At 42.6% G+C, this 22118-nt stretch overlaps 1 protein-coding gene across 2 annotated transcripts in view; it reads right to left on the reverse strand.

Annotated features, from left to right (window-relative positions):
• The window catches only part of LOC131462493 (cell adhesion molecule DSCAML1), a 101864-nt gene that overhangs the window by 32253 nt on the left and 47493 nt on the right, over positions 1 to 22118 (reverse strand). Inside the window, exons 7-10 of one of the 2 annotated variants that reach the window (XM_058633759.1) lie at positions 4328 to 4474; positions 3167 to 3445; positions 2451 to 2726; positions 1415 to 1714 (exon numbers count right to left, since the gene is read on the reverse strand). In XM_058633759.1, coding sequence (XP_058489742.1) covers positions 1415 to 1714; positions 2451 to 2726; positions 3167 to 3445; positions 4328 to 4474 — 1002 coding nt within the window. The remainder of the gene's footprint in view (positions 1 to 1414; positions 1715 to 2450; positions 2727 to 3166; positions 3446 to 4327; positions 4475 to 22118) is intronic. The other variant, XM_058633760.1, reaches the window with a different exon arrangement.

The following is a 22118-nucleotide window of genomic DNA, read 5'->3' on the forward strand; positions in this document are numbered from 1 at the left end:
ACTGTGAATTAAATATCTGGTACCAAACTAAATGTTTCTGAATTTTCTGACATTTTATGGACCAACTGATTAACTAAGAAAATAGTACAAAGATTTTATAATAGACGATGAAAATGATCTATATTATTTGTAGGCCCACATTTAACATATAAACTATAAGTGCCTCAATGCGTTGGTTATGTATCACTGCCAAAACACCAACGACAGTGGGCTGCAAACAAAAAGTCAGACGAACAAAATGTGTTCAGCATTATTGGAAGACAGTGGTGGGAACTATCACTCATCCATCACTTGTCTTCTGACCTTCTCACCACTGTTCGTCTTGTATCTTTGTTTGTTTGTCTCCTTCCAACCTCCTACCCCCCACCTCTGTCTCTCTGTCTGTCTCTCAGCGTATGCTGAGCTTTGAAGTCACGGCTCTGACGAGTCAAAGATGTATTATTCAGGAGCACCGTTGCACAGACATGAACATGCACACACACACACACACACACATACACAAAGACAGCTGCACTACACTTGTGGGTGTCATGCATTACGTCTGTGCGGCTCAGTGTCTTTGCTGTTGGCCACTCACTGAATGGGACAAGTTAGGCGTCTGTGAGTGGATAAGCGTGGCAGCGTGTTAGCGATTTTTCATGTGTGGTTTTGCATGAGTGTGGATCCGCTGGCTATATTGGTGTCAGTTTGTGTGGCATGTTGGGCTGACGATCTCTGGCCTCGTTCTCACTCCAATGATCACTGGGACAGGACTGCTTGCAGAAGATTCACATGTCACAACTACACATCTCACCATAGGATAAATAAAAGAGGAGGAGCGAAAGAGACAGAGACAGTGATACTGTCGTGTCCATCAGTGTCACTCCTCATCACCAGTCCTGTCAACAGAGCTCACATCACTCCCTAAACTCCCTAAACACTCACTCCACCCTTCTCTGTTACTGTTCTCTTATTTCATATATTCTCTCACTGTTGTCTGTCTCTGGCCTGTTTTTATTTCCTCTAAATGTTCCTCTGTCTCATGTTGCCTCTTTTTCTCTCCATTTCTCTCTATAATCACTCCATTTTAAAATGTCGTCTAGTTGCAAACATGTTTAGGTGAATGTGTGTGCGAGTGTGCATACAGTGGGTGGAAGAGAGAGTGTGTGTGTGTGTTCCAGGCACACACATAAGACACACAGCAAAACAAACAGACCTTCCAAAAAAAAAAAGAGACAAAACATACAGGCTTGCTGGAGATGCAAAATGCCAAATGCTGCAGGTAATTAACATATACTGTGTGTGATACTTAAAATATATGTGAGAGAAAGGTAAAGATGGAGAAGGGTACAGGACAGGATATGGGTCAGGGTAGGGGAAGGGTTCAGGCTATGAGAAGCCTCTGTATAGCTGATATTGAAAAGAAGACAGGCACCTCTTACGTTTATGCGCGCTTGGTACTCGGCGCTACCGGCCGAGTTTCGTGCGGCGCACCGATACACTCCTCCATCACGAATCTGTGGGCTACTGATGTTGACGTGGCTGACAGTGCTGCCGTCTGAGAGCGTGTACTGGCTGGTTCTGATACGCGACAAATCTCGCGCCACAGGCTCGTCGTCCAGGGTCCAGGTGATGGTCGGGGGAGGTGCTCCTTTGGCGGCGCACATCAAATAAAACGGTTCACCCGGGACGACAACCCTTTCACTGAAGGAGGCAACGATTCGAGGTGTGCCATCTGAGAAACAAGCAGGACACAACGTGTGAATTTAGCGCATTTGGATTGAAGTCAACATTATGGTGAGATTAAAATTAAATTAAAATGATATTTAATAAACTCACTACTATTATTACATGGAATAATAACCTTGCATGATGCGTGCGCTGAGCAAAATCCAATGCATCCGTTTATACACCTTTGGTTTCCTTTATTTATTTGCTTTTCCTCTTGTATTCTTTATCTGATATGTGAATAATTTAATGCTGAAATTCCAATTACTCAAGAAACTAAATGTAACATGAGAATGGCAATGCAAATGTCAATGTGGTCAGTTCACTACACTGACATTGCAGACACAGGAGTGAAGTAAAATTGGAACATAATATCTCTCCAGTATTCTTAGTTAATGTGAACATGTACTATGAACCAGCCACAGGAGCCATACTGTAAATGGGTCGGAGGAGATTTTTTCCAGCCTTTTATGAAACGTTTATCCTCACCTATTCAAAAGAATATAAGGTGTTTCAGAAATGGCAGTAAAATAGTCAGAAACATTACATACATAAATTTGCACTTCCTTTGTCATCTTTAAAAAGAGCGGGCCCCGTATAAAAAGTTTGGGAAATACTGCTGAAAACCAGAGAGTATATAACTGTTATGTCCTCAAAGGTCATTTTTACCATTAAAGTAAAGTACCCTTACTGAGAGTTTTCTAAATGGATAGTTTTGTACTCGTACTGTAGGGTGTCCTCACCTTCCAGCAAGATGATGGAGAAATCCTGGGCAGTCTGGCCCTTTCTTGTGGCAAAACACTGGTAAGCTCCTGAGTGTCTCTTTTGTGCAGCAGAAATGAATAGTGTTTCATTGTGAGCTCCCTGGATGGAAAAGTGCTGATCAGGCATGACAGGTTCTGTGTTACGGTACCAGGACACGGAAAAGTGGGGGGAGCCCTGGACGGCACAGGACAGGATGACTGTACTGCTGATCCCTGTCTTCAGGTTCTTGGGAGACAAGGTGACCCGCAGCGGCTCTGGAGGTAAGAAAAGATAGAAGGAGGAGGGACAAGGGTTAGAGACATGTGACTATTATACTGAAAGCACAGTACTTGGTGTGAACAACCATCGCCTTTTCTCACATCCTCGCTTAACACGACAACATGCCTATGTGAACCCCATTCTGTTCTGTCACTGTAGCAAAACCTCAATGGGGTTTAAAAGCATATCAGGGGAACCAGCTGTTTGTGGAGATGAAGATCACCCTAGGCATGTACAACAGCGGGTCGGGCTGAGCAGTGACCCAGCACACAGAAAACGTCTTGTTTGTTTGTAACCTGACATCACAATATTTACTTGTGTCTAAACTGTCCATCTCACTCATTCGCTTCATCTTTAGTTTCGTCAAAAGTGGCCATGCGACTTAAATAGTAGTAATTTTTTACTCGGGTGCTCCCTCTCTATGCCATTTACCCACCTATGACATTGAGATGACCCGTCACCTCTTTGGAGCCAAAGCTGTTGGTGACCTCACAGATGTAGTTGCCACTGTCCTCGAGCCTCAAGTCTGAAATAGTGAGGCCAGTGATGCGCCGTGTCCAGCGGGAGTCCGCGGGTAATGGCCGACTGTCCTTCAGCCATCGGATGGTGGGGTTTGGGTATCCAGATGCAATGCAGGGCAGTTCCACGATGTGCCCCACCTGCACCTCACCGGACTGAAAACTGTCCAGCAGTGACGGGGTGGACTCCGTAGGGTCTGTAGGTGAAATATGTTATAGAAATGAGACATTTCTGTGTCATCTTTAGGCCAATCAACAAGCAGCTTGATGACTTGGAGGAGTGTGAACACAGCAAACAAAGGGAAACAGCTATCATGTCTCAACCTAGTGACACTAAATCTACCTGAGCTCAGTATAGCAAAGCAAACTGTGATATGTGAATTTGGGCTACAAAGATCTGAATACAGGCCTGTACAGTACATACTCGGCAGGAACAGAGAAATTTGTTCTTTTTCTGGAGGTGGCAAGAACAACAACATAGTTATTTCTGGCCAGGACATTTCATACTTCACGAGATACTGAAGTGCAGGACTCCTGGGACGTCCTCATAGGGAATGACAGCATTTCCCAATTAACCACGCCCACTTGAAATTTCTGGCCAATCACACAATAGTTGACGGACACTAAGAAAAAAGTTCTGCCCGAATGATGTGTCAAGAACTTGCTGCAAGAACTCGCAAACGAGGGCTGCGAGAAAATAATGACGTTATTCTTTTCTCGCAGCCGTGGGAGAGAGAACAAATTTCTCTGTTCCTGCAGAGTATGTACAGGCCTTAAGTTGGAAAATGTATTTGAAGTGTATAAACGGTTTTATCCTAAGCTAAGCTAACCGTCTCACTCAAAACCTTGATGTTTACCATATAGACACAAGAGTGGTATAATTCTCCTCATCTCACTCCCAGAAACAAAGCAAATAACCACAGTTCTTAAAACGATCAACTTCTGTTTCAAGACTGAAACCTTGTCAGGCTGTTAAAGGAAATGGCAAAAGAGAAAAGAGGAGGGAAGCCACTCATTCTGATTTACATTTAGCTGCATTTTGCAGCTGTTACGAGTGGAAACAGTAACTTGTTGCATACCCATAACAGAGAGTCTGGCTCCATTGCTCTGGCGAGTCTCTCCACTGTACTTGTGCTTTGTGATGCAGCGGTAGGTGGACAGAGCGTCTTCCTTCTGCACTTCTGAGATGTACAGAGCGCCGTATGAGGTCAGGAAGAAACGGTTACCTGTGGAGGACAGCAGGAAGCAGATAGAGGGGGAGGGAAGGTCAGTCCACGTATTTGGATGTCAAATGTGTCAAGTGTCATTTGCATGTTAGGTGTTGTATCAACACAGCTGCTTTTGCATTCGTCTGGGTTCCTCCGAATCTCACTTCTCAACCCGACTCACTCTCACCACATATTCCAGTGACGTAACTCATCGGTTCACTGACTCATGCTCTTAAACTGTGTCTTGGCATAAAATAGTGTTTTTATTCACTATTCTGAATGTAATAAACATCCATAACTTAACCCTGTACATTTGTTATTGTAAAAAAAAACACACCAAAAAGAGCAATTGCCGGTGAGTGAAGCAAATGACTCCAGACATACATGTGCTGATTCTGGAGTAAAGCAAATACCAGAATCTCCACCATCTGACCCACTTAACACAATCTGAGCAACCTTCCAAAAGAGAAACAACTGAAACTCAACGACTAAAGCAAAAAAAAAAAATGAGGGAGTACAATTTACATGTCTTTGAATGGCCCGACCACAGCACTTAGGTGAACACATGGGAGCTTTTAACATACTCGGCCTCATCCATCTGGTGAGAAGAACACAATGAGGAGAAAGAGAAATAGAAAGGAAAGTTATTGTAGGTGTTAATAATTGATGCGCGTGTGTGTGTTGTGGTAACAGCAGATTAGTGTCATTTTCATTTCACATCAGTGACTGCTTGGTCTGCCTCTGATTTATCTACATGTCAATAGAGAGGGAGAGAGAGAGAGAGAGAGAGAGCGAGAGAGAGAGAGAGAGAGTGAGTATGTATGTGTGTGTGTGTGAGAGAGAGAGAGACAGAGATAGAAACAGGATAGAGAGACGGAAGGAAGACGAGGAGAGAGTATTTCAGTGTTTGATTCCTTACGCTTCTCTGAGTCATTTTGTCTTCTGTTTCCCCAAAGGGTTTTTTTTTTTTTAGATGGAGTGTACTTCAGAGTTTGTAATAGATTGTCTGCTTATACGAATGCTATTGCTCTGTGTGTGTGTGTGTGTGTGTGTGTGTATGTGTGAACATACTGGCTGCCGTTTGCTGTACATGATGTCTTTTTGCAGTGTTTACAACAGACAGCCTGGGTAAAACGCAGGTGTATTAAATAGTTGAATAGTGGAAATGTGTGTCGCACAAACACAATCACACACAGCTTTGAGCAATAGGTCAGCATCACGACACAGCAAATTTATTCTGAAACATTTTTGGTGCTGGATATTAGATGCGTTATATTGTTGTTGTTGTTGTTTTTAAATAAAAAGGTTACTATAGTGCTTCAGTTTTATATTCGGATGGTTTTCATCTTGTTCTTAAATGATCATGTGTGAGCCAATACTGGCAAGTAATATTCTCCATTCTTCTCCCCATGTTTTGATTGACAAAACTCTGTGTTTATTGTTTAATACAAGTGTGAATCTGTACATAATTCTGCACGTAAGCATCCGAAATGTCAATACACTATTGTGTGATCAATGAACACATATAGAGAGGAATGTGTAGTTTGGCCTGAATAACCAAGCTTGTATGTGTGTGAGTGTGTCTCCTGCCACAATGTGAGCAACGACAATCGATGCATTTTATGGCTGCACAGCTCCATCCAAAGGAGATTTATTAAAACAGCGAGGACTGGCCTGGCCTCTTGCCCCACACACACACACACACACACACACACACGCACATTCTATCATTCTAACAAGACTGAGAGAGGAGAAAGTGAAGGATTCACCTACTCTTACAATGTGAACAGGTTTTCACTCAAGAAAATGTGACTCCACATAAAAGCCCCTCATTAGTCACTCCTTTCATTTCCTTCGCCATCGATAACTCAGTTGATGTTTTTCAATTAAGTCATCAATTCATCCATAAAATTTTTCTTTTTTTAAGTGAAAAGGCCATTAAACTTTGACAGAAGTTAGGGTTAGTTTAACCCCTAAGGTTTAAACCCTATCAAATTGGAAAACCAGTTCAGATGAGAGAAACATCATCACTGCTCCATTTGACTTCCGAGATTTACCACGCACACATTTTGCATTACAGTTTGTTTTCAATTGCAAACAAGCATTGTTCAAGACTAAAACCACTTTTTCAAAACTCTTCATACATAACAATTCACGCATTACATTACTATCATGTACGTCCTGGTCAAGTGCATTACCAAAATCCACTCAAATCACCAAAACACTTAATATTATGTCTCAAAATAAGCTTATTCATAGTCACTCACTGACTTAAAAAAAAAAAAAAAACTTAATATACAGTATGATTTTTCACATAACATATGTCATTAGAGAATTAAAAATAAGCTTTCAGTTTTGTTTTGTTTTTTACTTTAATTAGATATGTCTAATTCAATATGTTTCTTGCATGGGCAGAATGAAGTTTTGACACAAAAATCTAACTGTGGCAGTTTCTGTTCAGTTTTGGCTTTCTCAGGTGGTAGAAAATGAAAAGTATTAATGGATTTTGAAAAGTGTTGTCATTGAATGCATTTTGTGTCAAGGCAATGAAAATGATCCTTCACTGAGACCTTCTGTTTCCTTGACTGTGCAAAATGTGATTTCATTTTTGACCAGTGCTTGTTGACTACTAAAAAAATTGTAATGTTGAGCTTGTGAGTCAGTGTGTGTGTGTGTCAATGCCTGTGTGTATGCATGAGCATTTTCAACATATCTCTACAAAACCCTGTACATCTCCACAGATGTGAATGTTGGCCTGTGCATCTGCATGCTTATGTGAAAGTTCACACACATGCGCACGCACACACACACACACACGCACATGTTTTCATGTGAATCAGACTGTTGTGCTGAGTGCTAAGTGACGTAAGCTGTAATTTCCAAGCCTGCCCTTTTGTTCCAACCTGGGTATTAAGCCTTACAGGATAATATGCACTTGGCGAGTAGAACCCTGTATAACACACTGCTACGCCCTGTCACAACATGCCTGGAAAGAGAAAGACAGACCGGAGGGGGGGCAGAGGGGGACTTGAGGTTGGGGTGGTGGTGGGTAGACTAAGAAATTCAGAGATGGTTAAGAAGAGAGGGAAATAAAGTGGCAGACACAGCGCTGGAAACTTCCCTCGTCCCTCTCTCTCGTTCGGAATGGGTTATGGGTTACAGAATTAATTATCTACTTCATGAGTTGTCTACTGAATGTAAATAATTGTTTCATGAAGAGTCCAGGAAGCTTAGATTACATGCAATAATATATGGAAATACAGCTTCAATGCAAGCATATGGTTTAAGGGTAGACTTCTTCCTAAGATGTCTTATAATCTATAAAAAACAATTTGAAGACCATAAAATTATTTAAAAAAATAAAATAAAAATCCCTCTGTTTCTTTCCCTTGACCGCTCTGACTTAAGCTTTCTGCCCCTCATCGCCTCCTCTTTTTTTTTTATTTACTGATGCTCTTTCTACCTGAAATTTAATTTTCCATCACTAACTGGTCTCCTGCTGTCTGTGGAGATGTGACACACCTAAAACAGCAGACAGGGTGCAAGCAGCAGTAGACGGAGGCAGTGGAGGAGAGGACAAAGCTGACCCTACAGGGAGAAGGACAGCAGATGGAGATTGATGGAGGGGGAGATAGGGAGATAAAGGGAAACATGCTGTTGGGAGTGACAGAGTAGGGAGTGAGAGGGATGAGGGGCCTGCAGGCCTGACAGCCACACATGGGTAAAAACAATTCTTCTAGGTATTCTCTATCCTTTTCTCTTCCTCTCTCACTCGTTCTCCCCTTGCAAGCCTCTCCTTGTGGGAGTAAAGATCAATTCTCGTCTAGTCTGTCTACGCCTCCAGGAGTTTATTGTTGTCGAGTGTGTATGTATGGGCTCCTCTGTCTGCTTTTTTCTTTTTTCTTTTTGTTGTGGCAATGAAATAATTTTTTGAGGTCTATCCCACACCAAAAAAAAAAAATCCTCTCCACTTCCTCCTTATTCTGACCCATTCCTACCCTTCTGTGTGACATCAAGCCTCCAGGCCTGATCTCTCTACCTCCAGTCTCCCCTCTGCCCTCTTCCACTTTCTATATCTGTGCTCCCCTTCCCTCTCTTACAGGGGGTCTGTGAGTAATGGAATCAGTTCAGCTGATCAGCCTAAGGCAGGACGTCAAGCCAAGTGCAGAGTGGAGCTGCTGCTGTTGGATTTATGTGTGTGTGTGTGTGTGTGTGTGTGCATCAGAAATCCCACAGACAGATATGAACATGCAAATAACGAGACAGAGAGACAGGAGTGGGAAGGAGAGGCACAATGAAAAAAGGATTAGGAAACCCTGGAGCATCACTTATCTTCCCAAAGTTCCTCCAGAGAGAGGACACCCCTCTTTTTTTTTTGAGTGGGAGAGACAGAGAGGACGGTAGAGAGGAGATGGAGGGGGAGGGAAAAAAATGAGGCAGAAGACGACGGGATGCAGGAAAGGCAGAGTTAAATATATCTCAGTGGAAAATATGGCTGCCATTTTCAACAAACTATTATCGCATGGAAGGGAAACGTATAGCAACGTGCAAGATCATTAAGAGCAAGGCAATGAGAAAATGAAATGATATGGGTAATAGGAATGCTGCAGCCACTACAGAGGCTGGGAGGAGAAATGAACAAATCACACCAGAAAGAAAGACTAAAAAAGTTACTAAGAAAAGATTTGAGATGCTGGCAAGACAAGACGAAGCAAAGGAAAGAGACGTAGATAAAACGGGGAGAGGAGGCAAGAACATAAGCAATTTGGAGAGAAACAGAGCGAGAGAGGAAATGGCGTAGGTAAGGGGGTTTGTTCCTGGTGCTGCTATGCAAATGAAGGCGGTGCTGCAGCAATGCTAACTAACAGCAATTCACACTGTTGGACTCATCACTTATTAATGCTCTACAGCTCCCCCTCCCTCTCTCCCTCTCTCTCTCTCCTTCCCTCCAATCTCTTTCTTTCTCCCTCTCTCCCTCTCTTTACCCATTCCCCTCTACCCTGCTCTCACCAGGATCTCTCTTTTTTGTTCGCTCTCTCGCTCACTGTTGCTAGGGCCCATGCGATCACGTGACAACAGCTGGGTAGGGGGCGCTGCGGTGGTATACAGCGGCACGTGTAAGTGTGCGTTTCATGTGTGCTTTGCATGTGTACATAATTGTGTTTGCGACAGAGTACCCTTTATTAGAGGTAGAATCAGCCATGTCAATGATGGCGATGCAGATCAGAGGAGAAAGTGCTGAATGGATGTGTCACTGCTTCACAGGCCTGGGCCACACAGACGCTCGGCACATCTCTCTCTCTCTCTCTCTCTCTCTATGCGTAATGTCACCTCATTTTCCACTTGTGCTTTTCAACAAAAACAAAATGACAAAGTCTGTCATAGCCAACCGTTGTCAAGGTTAGACTTTCAGATTTAAGGTTAAATGAGCCAAGGGCTCAGTGAAACACAGACAGGTCAGGTGCATTGCAACAACTCCATTTCCTTTGAAATACACTCGGTATCTGTCTCACGAGCTACACGTTCATACTCCCACTGTCTCACAGTCCACGTTTGCAGAGTGCACTCAGCAAACTATGTGAGTGTGTATTTTGGTGCAGAGACTCTTCACCACAGGACGCCACAGCAGTGAGCAGACAGTAGAGTACACACCTACACATTCCTTATTTATTCGTCTTCCGAATTCAACTTTAAATTTTTGCCTTTCTTCCCTTTTGCCACTTTTCCTTTCGCTTGACTGTGTCTCTACTGCAGTGGACATGAAAGAGCAATCACAGCTGCAGTGACGAAAGTGAAAAAAAATCTCCCTTCATTTCCCACAGGTTTAATAATATTGAGCCATTATTAAACTCCCGAGGGCCACTGGAACTCCACAAAGAAAACGTAAGCTTCACACGGTCGAATTCCATAACTCATTTCCAACAAGAAAACATTTAAAACAACCGTTAATAACCATTACATTATACAATAGGCTTGAGGTTTACTGTTTAAGATACACAATACATTTACGTCTTACTATCCATCACTTATTGAATACACGGAGAAAAGCAGAGCTGTGTCCACAGAGCAGGAGTCTGTCGCCATGTAGAAAACAAATTGTATCACTTAATGTGATGTACATAAATTACACATCTATGCTCAAAACAGTGTGTGAAAAGTGATGCAGTTACTGTAGGAGGAATGTTCAGGCTTTACAGCAGAGCAGCACCATTACTGCAACTCTACAATATATTCAGGAATGCTGGCAAAAGCAGCACCACGGACAGCTCCACAACTGCTGGGAAACCTTAAAAATCTCAGCATACGTGCATGTGTGTGTGTGTGGTGGTGAGGGGCACAGACATACAGACAAAGAGAAAAACAGGTAAAAACATAGTGGAGGATTGAGTGGTGATTAAGGTGTGACAGACAGACTGAAAGGCAGGGTTCATTAAACTTTCCAAAAGTCAAATTAAAGCACATTTCAAGCACTTTTTCAAGCGCTTTCAAGGTCAATTTTCATATTTACAGCTGTGGTAAAGTTATATGAATACATACATATCCTTATGCCACTCTTTTTTTTATCACTATAAAAGAGGGTACTTTTCAAACCTTGAAAACAATATTAATATTCAAGCAGCTGTTTGAACCCTGGAAAGGGCATCACAGTCAATGGAATGGTTTAGCACCAAATAATCACACACTGGGGAAACCATGTTGATGCCCGACACATCAGCATCAGTTCAGAGCATGGAGCTTCAGGGAGGGAGCAAAGAAGAAACGGTGGTGCTCATGGCAGCACAGACAACTTGGATTTAATCTACAGGTTAATAACTTTACTCACCAGTTCACCACTATTCCTCAGCCTAAGCCTGAATGACATCTAGTCAATAGTGTCTATCAGTTCAAATATACCCCCTATGGTAGTGCTGGGCAGTAAATGTTGATAAAGTTCATTATAAAAAACATGTTGGTTTTTTTTCTTACACTGCATCTCCCCACAGGTAACCGTTAAAGGTGAGGACTGAAAATAAAACGTAGAAATTAGGTCCTTCCTCATTAGGACCAGGTTGTGGTCTCCATGAAGACTACTAGTCCTGACAAGGTAAGTGTTTATTAAACCAATACAAGTAGATATATATATACACTCACAGAGAGAGAGAGAGAGAGAGAGAGAGAGAGAGAGAGAGAGAGAAAGAGAGATATGTCATGTACAACTATGAGTCCATTCAGGACCAAACGATCACCTCCCCTCCACTCACATCTAGAGGCAAGTGTGTGTACATGTGCACCAGTGTTTATATGTAGGGGCAGAAAGGTGGCTAAGGTGAAGGACAATAGACAGGATTTTAATAAACTTTTCTCATCCTACTAAATGCCCCCCCACCTGCCATATTAACACCACCATTACAAATGAAAAGAGCTATAGTGTGATTCCCTGAGTGTCGAATCAATACCACTCTCCACCTACTCCTCCTCCTCTTCTCTTCGACTCCCACCTTCCAACTGGCCCTCTCTCCCTTCACCCCATTTTCTCTGCCGCAATCATTTTCCTATTCTCCTCTCCTCTATTGGACCTGAAGAAATGGCATGTGTTTGACGAAAGGGAAATCTACACCCAGATACAATAAGCCTCTTTCTCTGTCCGAGTCCACCCCCACCGCTCTCTGGTATAAAATGAATGACACTTGCTCCCATCTCTTCTCAAATCACATTCAAAGTAGTCCATAATAGTTAAGTGCTGCTGCGAACAAGCCAGACACAGAAAGAGCCACAAGGACAGTATATTACATCCACTTTCTTTGACTCAATCAGAGACAAGAGCTTGTGTGAGGACTGGGAAGAAGTTGTGTCAAAATATAGACAAAGGTTCACAAAGAGGAGACTTTTGTCTTTTTCTCTCGTTCTGAGTGCAGGACACACTTGGTTACTCGAGACAGAATGACTGAAGGGATAATCTTGATGCACTTTCATTCGGGCATTATCTGTTTAAACTGGTTCCGGTCGTTCAGTCTTAACCTTTGACCTTTCGCATCCTCCTTGTTCCAAATGTTTTCCATGTACAGTGTAATGCAGTGATCTGAGGACGGACATGCAGTAGACTGGGTATGATAAACCATTAGTCAATTAATTGCCAGTAAGAATTTAACTGATTTAGAATGTATTAATGAATTAACCAACAACATCTGTCTCCGTTCTTCTGTTTCTCTGGACCTCACAAACAGTGCAGTTATGACTTATACCAGCAGGGGACAGACATCAGCCAAATCACTGATACAATCAGCAGGAGAAGAAGTCAAAGAACACAATACTGTTTGTGAAGCACTACTTTTCAAATGTATCTAACAAAAGTTTAAAAACAACAAAACTTCCTCCATGACAAACTCTCTCCTCTGGATGTAAAGAACGTTGAGTGGAGGAAAGCAAATGAAACCACATTCCCTTAGTCAAGTAATATCTGTGATTTAAGGAACATCTGTAACAGAGCAACTTGTTCTTGTGGTATTCTAGTATCATATAACTTATGTGCTGCTTATATTCAATGTTCCTATTATTTATTGTTCACGATTAATTGACAATCACTTAAATCTATCAATATCTATTCATTCCCATATTCTCCCTCTCTCCCTGACACGATCTCTCTGTTTGCCCTTCTACATCTGTGGTTAGAAGGTGACACACCTCACACTCAGGGCAACTCATTATTATGAGAATATAGCAATCGAAAAGAAAGAGAGGACGAAGACAAACAAATGAAGAAAATAAGCAGAATACACTCATCCAAACCAAGAAGAAATAGAAAGGACTCTGATAATCAGACAACCCACTCACCCTTGTCTCCTTCTCTATCCCCCCACCGTGATAGTTGAAGGCCTCTACCACACTTAAGCAACCTTAATTGGAATGGCCATGAATATTCAAACAGCAAGAATGAGGCAGGAATGAGTAAAGAGATGAGGGGAACACGTTTCAGGGGTGTGCAACCAAAAATGACACAAAATGACCTCTTTTTTCTCAGCATGCTTTTTTCCCTTTTGTTTCAAATGTATGTTATCTACGTCAGAGCGCAAGAACAAATGCACGACTCCAAATACTGATTTATCTGTAATTCGCTTTGGTCACCGACGATGACGTACAAACAGACATGAGCTGTCCTCGTCTTGTCAACATGTGGTGCATTGTGTCGCTTTTGTCTTTAATAATTTAGTCTCATGGATAATTGATACAGACATGTTCACCAGTCATGAGATGGCTAACGGGATATAGCTAATGCATTATACACACACACACACAACACAGTGCACATAAAGAGTGAACTCTGCTCAAGTGTAACCTTACTTCTACTGTGGAAAACATAAAAACAACCGTCTAATGTTGCAAACAGGTCTGTTTTTCGTGATTGTCATGCATTATGAAGAGGAAGACATACAGAAGAGGGAAAAGACTAATCACAGACCTTCTGAAAGCAGCATTTTGTTTCAGGCCGACTCCATTGTGTACTTGTGTAAAGTGCATCGCATTCACCCATGTATCCTCTCTACAGTGCTCCTTCAGTGTGCATGAGAAGGGGTGACACCTAGAGACTGTACTGCCACACATGTGATAAACTCTGACACAAATCAATAATGCCTTGCCCTTTGCAAATCCATGTTGTCCTCAGTGGGAGTAGTACAGTGCCACAGCATGTAAGCAGCACCACAGTGACACACACTGAATCTCAGGGAGCATGAGGTCACCGGGGAGCGAGGCCTGTGTGCGGATGAGTGCACCTTGCATGGCAGGTGGATGTGAGGAGCAAGGGAAGGAGGGAGGAAAGGGAGGGCAAGGAGGGAGTTTGAGAGGGGGGGGAGAGAAGGCCTGGCATTCTCCTACGCACTTGTTCTCTGGCTCCCCTCGTTTGCCTGCACCACAGTGATGATGCTCCCTCACCACTGTTGCTGGGCATCTTGGCGACAGAGACCCATAAGAGGATGAAGAGGAGGAGAAGGAGGAGGAGTCAAAGAGGGAGAATGTAATGAGGGCTGATGGGAAGCAAAAGAGCTGCAGAGACAGATGTTGCAGATTGGAGTGGAGTAATGGTGACATGCTAAAAGTGGGTTCCCTAGGCGTTGCATGAAGGCCTGAGGGGCCAGGAGTGCCCGAGGTACGTGCTAGGAGGAGAAGGGGGCACAACAGCAGAGCAACAGCTCTCTCTGCCTCCCTCCCGCCCTACATGACTGTCTCCCTGTCTCTTCTGCCTCACTGCCCCCCTACACTCTGTCCCACTTTAGCCCAATGTCACTGCCAGATCAAGGGGGAGGGAACATAAAGAAGACACAGAGAGGAGATAGAGTAATAAAAACTAAGAAGGTGAAGAAGTTAAGAGGTAGAAAGAGAGAAAAGACTGATTGAGGACAGAAGAAAGATCCCATGAAGGAGGAGGAGGATGATGAGGACAATGATGGGAACATGAGGAGTCCAGCTAAGATGCCTTCACAAGTTTTCATGTATCCAGATTTTCTCTTTCTTCCTTTTTCACAATCTTTCTCTCTCATTGCTTTTGTCTCGTTGTCACACAGACATACCATACTCAGCTTATGTAGAGTTACACAGGCAGTCAAGCACAAAGTCCCTATTGATAATGAATGTATGTGCAGGCACATGCTTGCAAACACACACACACACATACATGGTGGCTAGTGAAGCATGTACTGTGGTGATGTCAGCTGATCCAGCGTCCCATGGCATGGTGATGTGTGATTGTTGGACATAAGCATGCTTAACAGAACAGTGGTTCCACAAATCAAAGTCACCATGGGCAAATAAACATTATGATTCTTTGACTGAGCTAAGCTTACTATTAAATGTATGAACTGTTGCAGAACATCGAATCCCACTGGACACAAAATGCCACAACATCAAGTTGACGTAATAAATGAGAAAGTAGAGGGGAATTATAAATCAAAGTTTCAAAAGGGTTAACATTACACTCCTATATATTTTCAAACACAATGGACTGTGCCTGCTTCCAACCTGCTGCCTACATTATACACAATGTAAATTGACTGCTGTTTTATTCAGATATGTATTTTTTTGTTATTATAGTGGTGGCAGCAGAGATGAGAAGGCTACAGGAGTAAATTCTTTCAAACCCCACACCTCAAATTCTTTTTCCATCATGAAACTTGTGTTATTCAAGCACAACTAAGGTGATGTCCAGCATTGTGCATCTCCCACTGGAGTCACAATGAATAAACGATTGCAGTAGTGGTTAGCGCCTTTGCAGCAAGAAGACCCAAGTTCACGACCCGATCAGAACAAGGGAGACTATAAATTGACTGTAGGTGTGAGAGTGGACGGTTGTTTGTCTATGTGTCCTTGTGATGGACGGTTCGATGTGTCCAGGGTGTACCCTTGGAACAAGATGAATGAATTAATGAACATGTGAAGCCCAAAACAGGACTTTGTACATGCAACAAAAATGACAGGATGATAGAATGAATGGGTTATAATCATTATAATATAAATTATCAAAGTGATGATGTATATTTGGATATTAGATTAGAGGAAAATGTGTTGAATAGTTGCAACATTTGAAAACATGAACAAATCCCATTTCATTATAAACTATAAGGGGCAGCCCGTGGCCAAGTGGAAAGGGAACTTGACTTGTAACCGGAAGGTCGCTGGTTCAAATTCCTACAATACGTCCATCCAACCAAATTTCAAAGACACCAGTCATTTCTCCACTTTTCATGTATTATCAGATAACATTCTGGCTGTGGGACCATAATACATCATGGGGTTTATATGTCTTGACATATCTTATGCCAAACTAAATCCAATTCAGTGTGTAATAACACAAATCGACTCCATGTATAGCGCTGATATGGACGTCATTGTGATTTCTCCTGTTAAATATGGTCCACACGCACCACTGAATGAACTCTCTGGGTAAACATATATATGGATCCAGTCATGTAGAACAGAGCAGGATAGCGTGAAAGAGCAATCTCCTGGCCCCTGCCCATACACTGTAACCCTCTTCCAATTAGGTATTACAGGAGAAACCCCTCCTCTTTCTCCTGCTCTGTCCACTGCCAATCCCTGTATAGTCCTCAACATCCCTCCCTGAAGAGTTGGGGGGGGGGGGGGGGGGGGGTCTCATCAAGAGCTGAACCCGAGATGTAGCAGTTTGGCTAGAGGTGGCATTTGCCAAGGTCATACTCTGTGTCTGAGGGTGTGCCACCATCAATGTTGCATGAAAGAATCCCGTCACATATTACAAATATTCACAAATAGTGCAGAAACTGGCCATTTTTGTATTTCACTTAAGCAGTATGCAGAGCAGAAGCCATCTTATGAGGCTGCCTAGCTGTCTGTCTGCAGTACAAGGATGCTGCCTGGTTTTAATGGGCCAGCAGCTCAAGCTGAACCTCAAATCATCATAATGAGAGAGAATGAGATCCTTATACGCAAGGGGGAAGAAGGGAAGGTAGATACGGAAATCGGGTAAACAGAGAGGGAAAAAGAGCAGGGGCAAAGAAACGGAGGGAATTAGGGAGGAGAAAAGACGATGTTAAGAGAAGTAGAAGGAGGGAATGAGAGCGAGGTTCCTCTGCATTTCTGCATTTTTGTGCATCAGAGTGACAGAGTGTAGGGGAGGAATAGATGGAGGGAGGCAGAAGTACAGACAAGGGAGAGGAAATGGAGGGAAAGACAGCATAAGTATTTTTTGTTACTATAAGCCATTTGTTTTTATTAGCTCAAATCATCTTTCTGGTGACTACGCACATTAGCAGCACAATCATGAGCACATGCATAACAGCAGTAGACTGGACCTTCAGTGCTGCCGCTGTGAGAAATATAAGACGATATTCCGTGAAGGGAAACTAAAAATGATGGCAACAATGCAGGTTGACATTTTGACCTCCTTCAAATATAAGAAAGTAAATATGTGAAGACAGTTATAACAGGGAAGGCGATCAAACTACCAACTGTTCAAGAGTCATTGTGTAAGGAGAGGATTCCTGTAGCTACATCTTCAGGGACACCAAACAGAGAGTAAAGTCACTCGTTAAGATGTGAAATAATGTTGCTCTATTGTTAAGATCATAACATACAATTGCTTGCAGGCAGAGGCCGAGTGAAAATCACAAGCACATTCGTTTGCTTAAGACAAGCTTGATTGTTTTGGTTTATTAGGTTTTGTCAATTTTGAATACACCCATGACAAGTACTTACCATCCATCCGTTTATCTAATAGTACTCACACAGTCTGCTGTGAATTCCAATCTCCAAACTGACAGAATTAAAACTAAACATAAAGCAATGGCTGCATTCAAAATGTCTAATTCAAGTTGCTTTGGTTTGAGGATTGGAACTTGCACCTAAAAGCCAATACTGTACATGTTTTTATTTTCATTTTGTTGTAATGGACCTATAATTATAAGGCGGGTGGTGCGTTTCTCACAATCAAAAATACCAACTAATAGGCTCTGACAAAAAAAAAAAAAAAAAAGGCTTGCTCCACTGAAAATGTTGTGATGTCTGAGTTGCCAAAAGCTTCATTTAGCTTCTTCCACAGAGCAACAGACCTCTACACACAAACTATTACAAAGACATAAATGAGCCACAGAGTTGCACTGGATTACATATCAGCACATGACGAAAAACATGCAGTTTATTAAATCAGTGTCACCTGTAATGCCAGTTCTGCCATATTGTCTACACTGTGCCCATGTGTCAAATCTCAATAACTGTTGTTCGTTATTAAATAACCACCATTGCACCCAATGTGTTACAGTACACATAAAACTATATATTTATATGACCAGTTATGGATTTACATAACGAGTACACATGCAATTACAAACCGTGCTGAGAGACCAGAGGACGACTGCAATGACATGGGATCTTTTCACACTAAGGAACAGATTAATGGTCGTCTTAAGCATTGGTGTAAAGTAAGTCTACTTTATTCAGAGGGCCTGCTTCATCAAACCGCAGTGGTCAGCCGGAATAACAACAGCACGTAAGTAATATAGAAGTTGAGGGCGATGAAAATAGCTATGGCCTAAAGAGCTTCAAGCTGTGAGAAAAACAAAGCTGAAAAAAAGATCAAGAGACTGGGTGCAGTACAGTGTGGGAGAAGACGCTGGAAAAGAATGAGGGATCATGCAGGAGAGGAAGGAGCGTGGTGGAGAGAAGGAAATAGGGGGAGGGAGGAAGAAGAGAGGGAAAGTGACAGAGTGGTGACAGAGGGAGCGAGTGGAGCACTGTGTGTGTCAGGACTGTATGTGTCTCTGTGCCCGTGTCCCCAGGCGCAGGCACACATTAGCTGCATTAAGTGAGTTGACAGGTCCCTCCCCATTACCACTACTGGTGGCCGAGACAGGAAGAGAAAGAGAGGGGGAGAGAAAGAGAAAGAAATGATAGAGCCTGTGGTTTTTGCCTGTTGTCTACACACACACATGCATATTATTACAACATAATTACACATAAACAGCAGCACAAAAAAAACAGCACAAAACCTCTGATACATTTTTGCATGCTGTTCACTAGCTTTTAAAAGCTATTTTGACTATCAGACATAACCGCACGGATATACAAAATCCTTACGGTGAACTCCCACAACTACCAACCACACACAGTACACACACAATAAATTCCCTTGGTGTGCAGAAAAACACACACCCTACATCATACAGCCTGACAGCCATGAACTTGTTTCTCATAAGAGTATATAACTGACTTTATGTACAGTATGCATGCGTCTCTGTTTGTGAATGTGTGTGTGTGTGTGGTGTATCATTTCTTCTCTGCTTAAATATTGATTATTGTCTTGTCTTGGGTTCAGGGTTAAAAACCATCTGCTGCCTCAATCCTTCAATTATTCAGTCACACCACCACTATCATCGAGCCCCTCTACTACACACACACGCACACAGATTTGTGCAGCTACTCATCTTAGAACGCTGCATTGACTTCCATTCATTTAAACAGCCTAAACAAAGCATTATCCTCAGCTTTACCCATAAACAGTTAATAATTCAAATCTTAGCCCTGAACTCAACCACTTGCTCAGAAATGAGGTTCTGCCTCATTAGGATCAGGTTCACCCTCCAAGAGGAAGGACTATGTCTCCTGACAAGGTTAGTTAGTATTTGTGCCAGAAAGGTAACAAATAAAAGTACACACACACAAACACTATAGTTGTCATCCTTTTTCAGCGAGTTGTAACAGCACAATACTACATGTTAATGGATGCAGTGATTTTGTGGACAAATTAAAACATAGATACACTCATAAAACAAAAATAAAACACTGTTCCATGTTTGGCTGCTCACACTTAACTGGTACTGTAGAACTCTGTGTGTGGTGGCACCAAGGACAATAATGGCATGAAGAAGGAGCAAAGAAACAGCAAATGAAGGGGCTGGAGAAATGACCATGACAAGCAAGTGCAAAGAGGATAAATAGTGGTTGAGATCGGGTATGGGAGAGAAGACGAGGCAACGCAATGAAAGACGGTGGAGGCAAGAGAGGTTGTTGACCTCTGGCTATGGAGCTTGTCGCTACAGTGCAGGCGGGGAGGGGAGTGATGGGTGGAGGGCGAGAGAGCGAGGGAGGCAGTTGTTAGTGAAGATGTTTTTCCTCAAATGCAATGTCTCCGTGCTGTCGTCCGTGAGTATGTGTGTGTGTGTGTTTGTGTGTAGTTTCCCCAGGCAAATCCCTCTTTAGCCAAAGCAGGGAAGAATAGAGAAGAAAGGGAAAAGCCATCTTTATCCAAATCCAATTGCAGCTAGAAGAAGAGAGAGTAAAGCAAGGAGCGAGTGAGGTGGAAGAGGAGAAAGGAGGAGGAGAGGAGGACGTTGTAATTTGTCTGACGGATTACAAGAAGTGCTGGCAGAACATGACTGCTGTCTGCAAGTGTGTGTGCGCACACACATTTGTACGCATATGTGCGTGTGTGTACATGCCATGTCCTAACCCCACAAATTCAGAGCACAACAACATCGGAGACCGCATTTCCCTAACATAAATAGAGCAGAAAAAAATTGTATTTAATAATTCTGTTTATAAAATCATCCAAGAGGTGGACACAGAGGACAGATGACTGGCCCTTTTAGTTCAATGTCATGTTTGTTAGAACAAAATGTAGTTACAGTGAGCACTGACCACAGAGGTCACATTTCTGTTTTTCACCACCAACTTCCAGAACTGAAGAATCCTCTCGAGAAATCTACAAACCCCATACAGACTTAGTATTAACATCCGTCCCCAGTGATTTCATCGTGGTTAGATTGTAAGAAGTCAATGTCTGAATGGGCCCAACGTGTCCCCGGTTGCATCCTCAGAGCCCGATCCCAGAAACCACATTCTGAGGAGGATTGAGGATGCATTCTGTTAGAGAAAATTCTAATCTTCAGCAAACTTTAAGTTTAATTACACACGTATTCTTATAACCAGACCTGGTGTTCAATATTAACAGCCATAACCTACGATAAGACACAAACTAGGTGCCTTTTCAAGGTTCCCTCACTAGATACCAAGGAGTCAGTCTTACTAACTACATGTACCAGACCTGGCACGCTGTTCGCCAGAATCTGCGAGAATGCCCTACTGTTCAGATGTCAGGCATTGTCTCAGTTCTCCTCAGATCTGAGCTGTCGTCAATAAAATCTTTCAACTTAACTCATCACGGACTCCAGAGGTTCCATCATTAGTCGTCTCACTTGATAATCAGAAATCTCCGTAACACATTTCACCACATTCCCGAGCTGCAAGAACACAATCCATCCTCCGGGCGGATTAGATCTCCTCAGCTGACGTCATCTCAGCGGTGGCATTATTACACCAATCAGTGCACATACGTTAATTCATTTGCTACCACTGCCATATTACCACTGATTGCCATGGGATTTCTTTTTCCTAAAGGTCAAAACTTTTTTTCAATGCTTTAAGAGCTTTGATTCACTCAGCTCCTCTCTTCTTTTCTTTCTTCAACTCTCTCTCACTAGCGCAGATACAAACACACAGTGTTGTGACTTCAATTTAAATAAAGGGCTGGGTCTCATATGCGCTCACAGGAGACACATCCAGGACACATTTTAATGCGAAGTGTCAAAAGTTGTACTAAACCCAATCTGGCCGTGACCAGCAACAATTCCACAAAATATGTAATATAGCTGCATAATTTGAGTTTTACTTCACTGATTATACCTTTTCTCTTTTTCACAAAAACAAATAGCCCTAAATATACTATATATATATATATATATTCAACCAGTGATTTAACACTAGACTGAGTCAAATACAATAAACTGCTTTCAACCTACACGTAACAAACGGGGACGGAACCACTTGTGTCCGCTAAATCTGTCAAATATAAAGAGGTATCCAGACAACTGAAGGGTTAGGAAATTGAGAGAAATAAAAACAAGTAGGAGGGACAGAGTGAGGGAGCTGGAGAACGATTGTGGAGGAGAGGAATTGGCTTGAGGCCAGAGTTTGGGTGCCACGGTTTGATGTGATGTGACTGTACGACACACAATAACACATACAGTATATCTGCCTGGAGCAGGGTTTAAGTTGAGGACATAGTGGAGTCAGATAAGTGTCACTGTGAAACAACATCAGTGTCTTTCTCTGTCTCTCTGAGTGACAGTGATACAAGGCAGGCTGTCCCTTGCAAACACAC

Source organism: Solea solea, chromosome 7, assembly GCF_958295425.1.
Source record: "Solea solea chromosome 7, fSolSol10.1, whole genome shotgun sequence".
Classification (NCBI taxonomy): Eukaryota; Metazoa; Chordata; class Actinopteri; order Pleuronectiformes; family Soleidae; genus Solea; species Solea solea.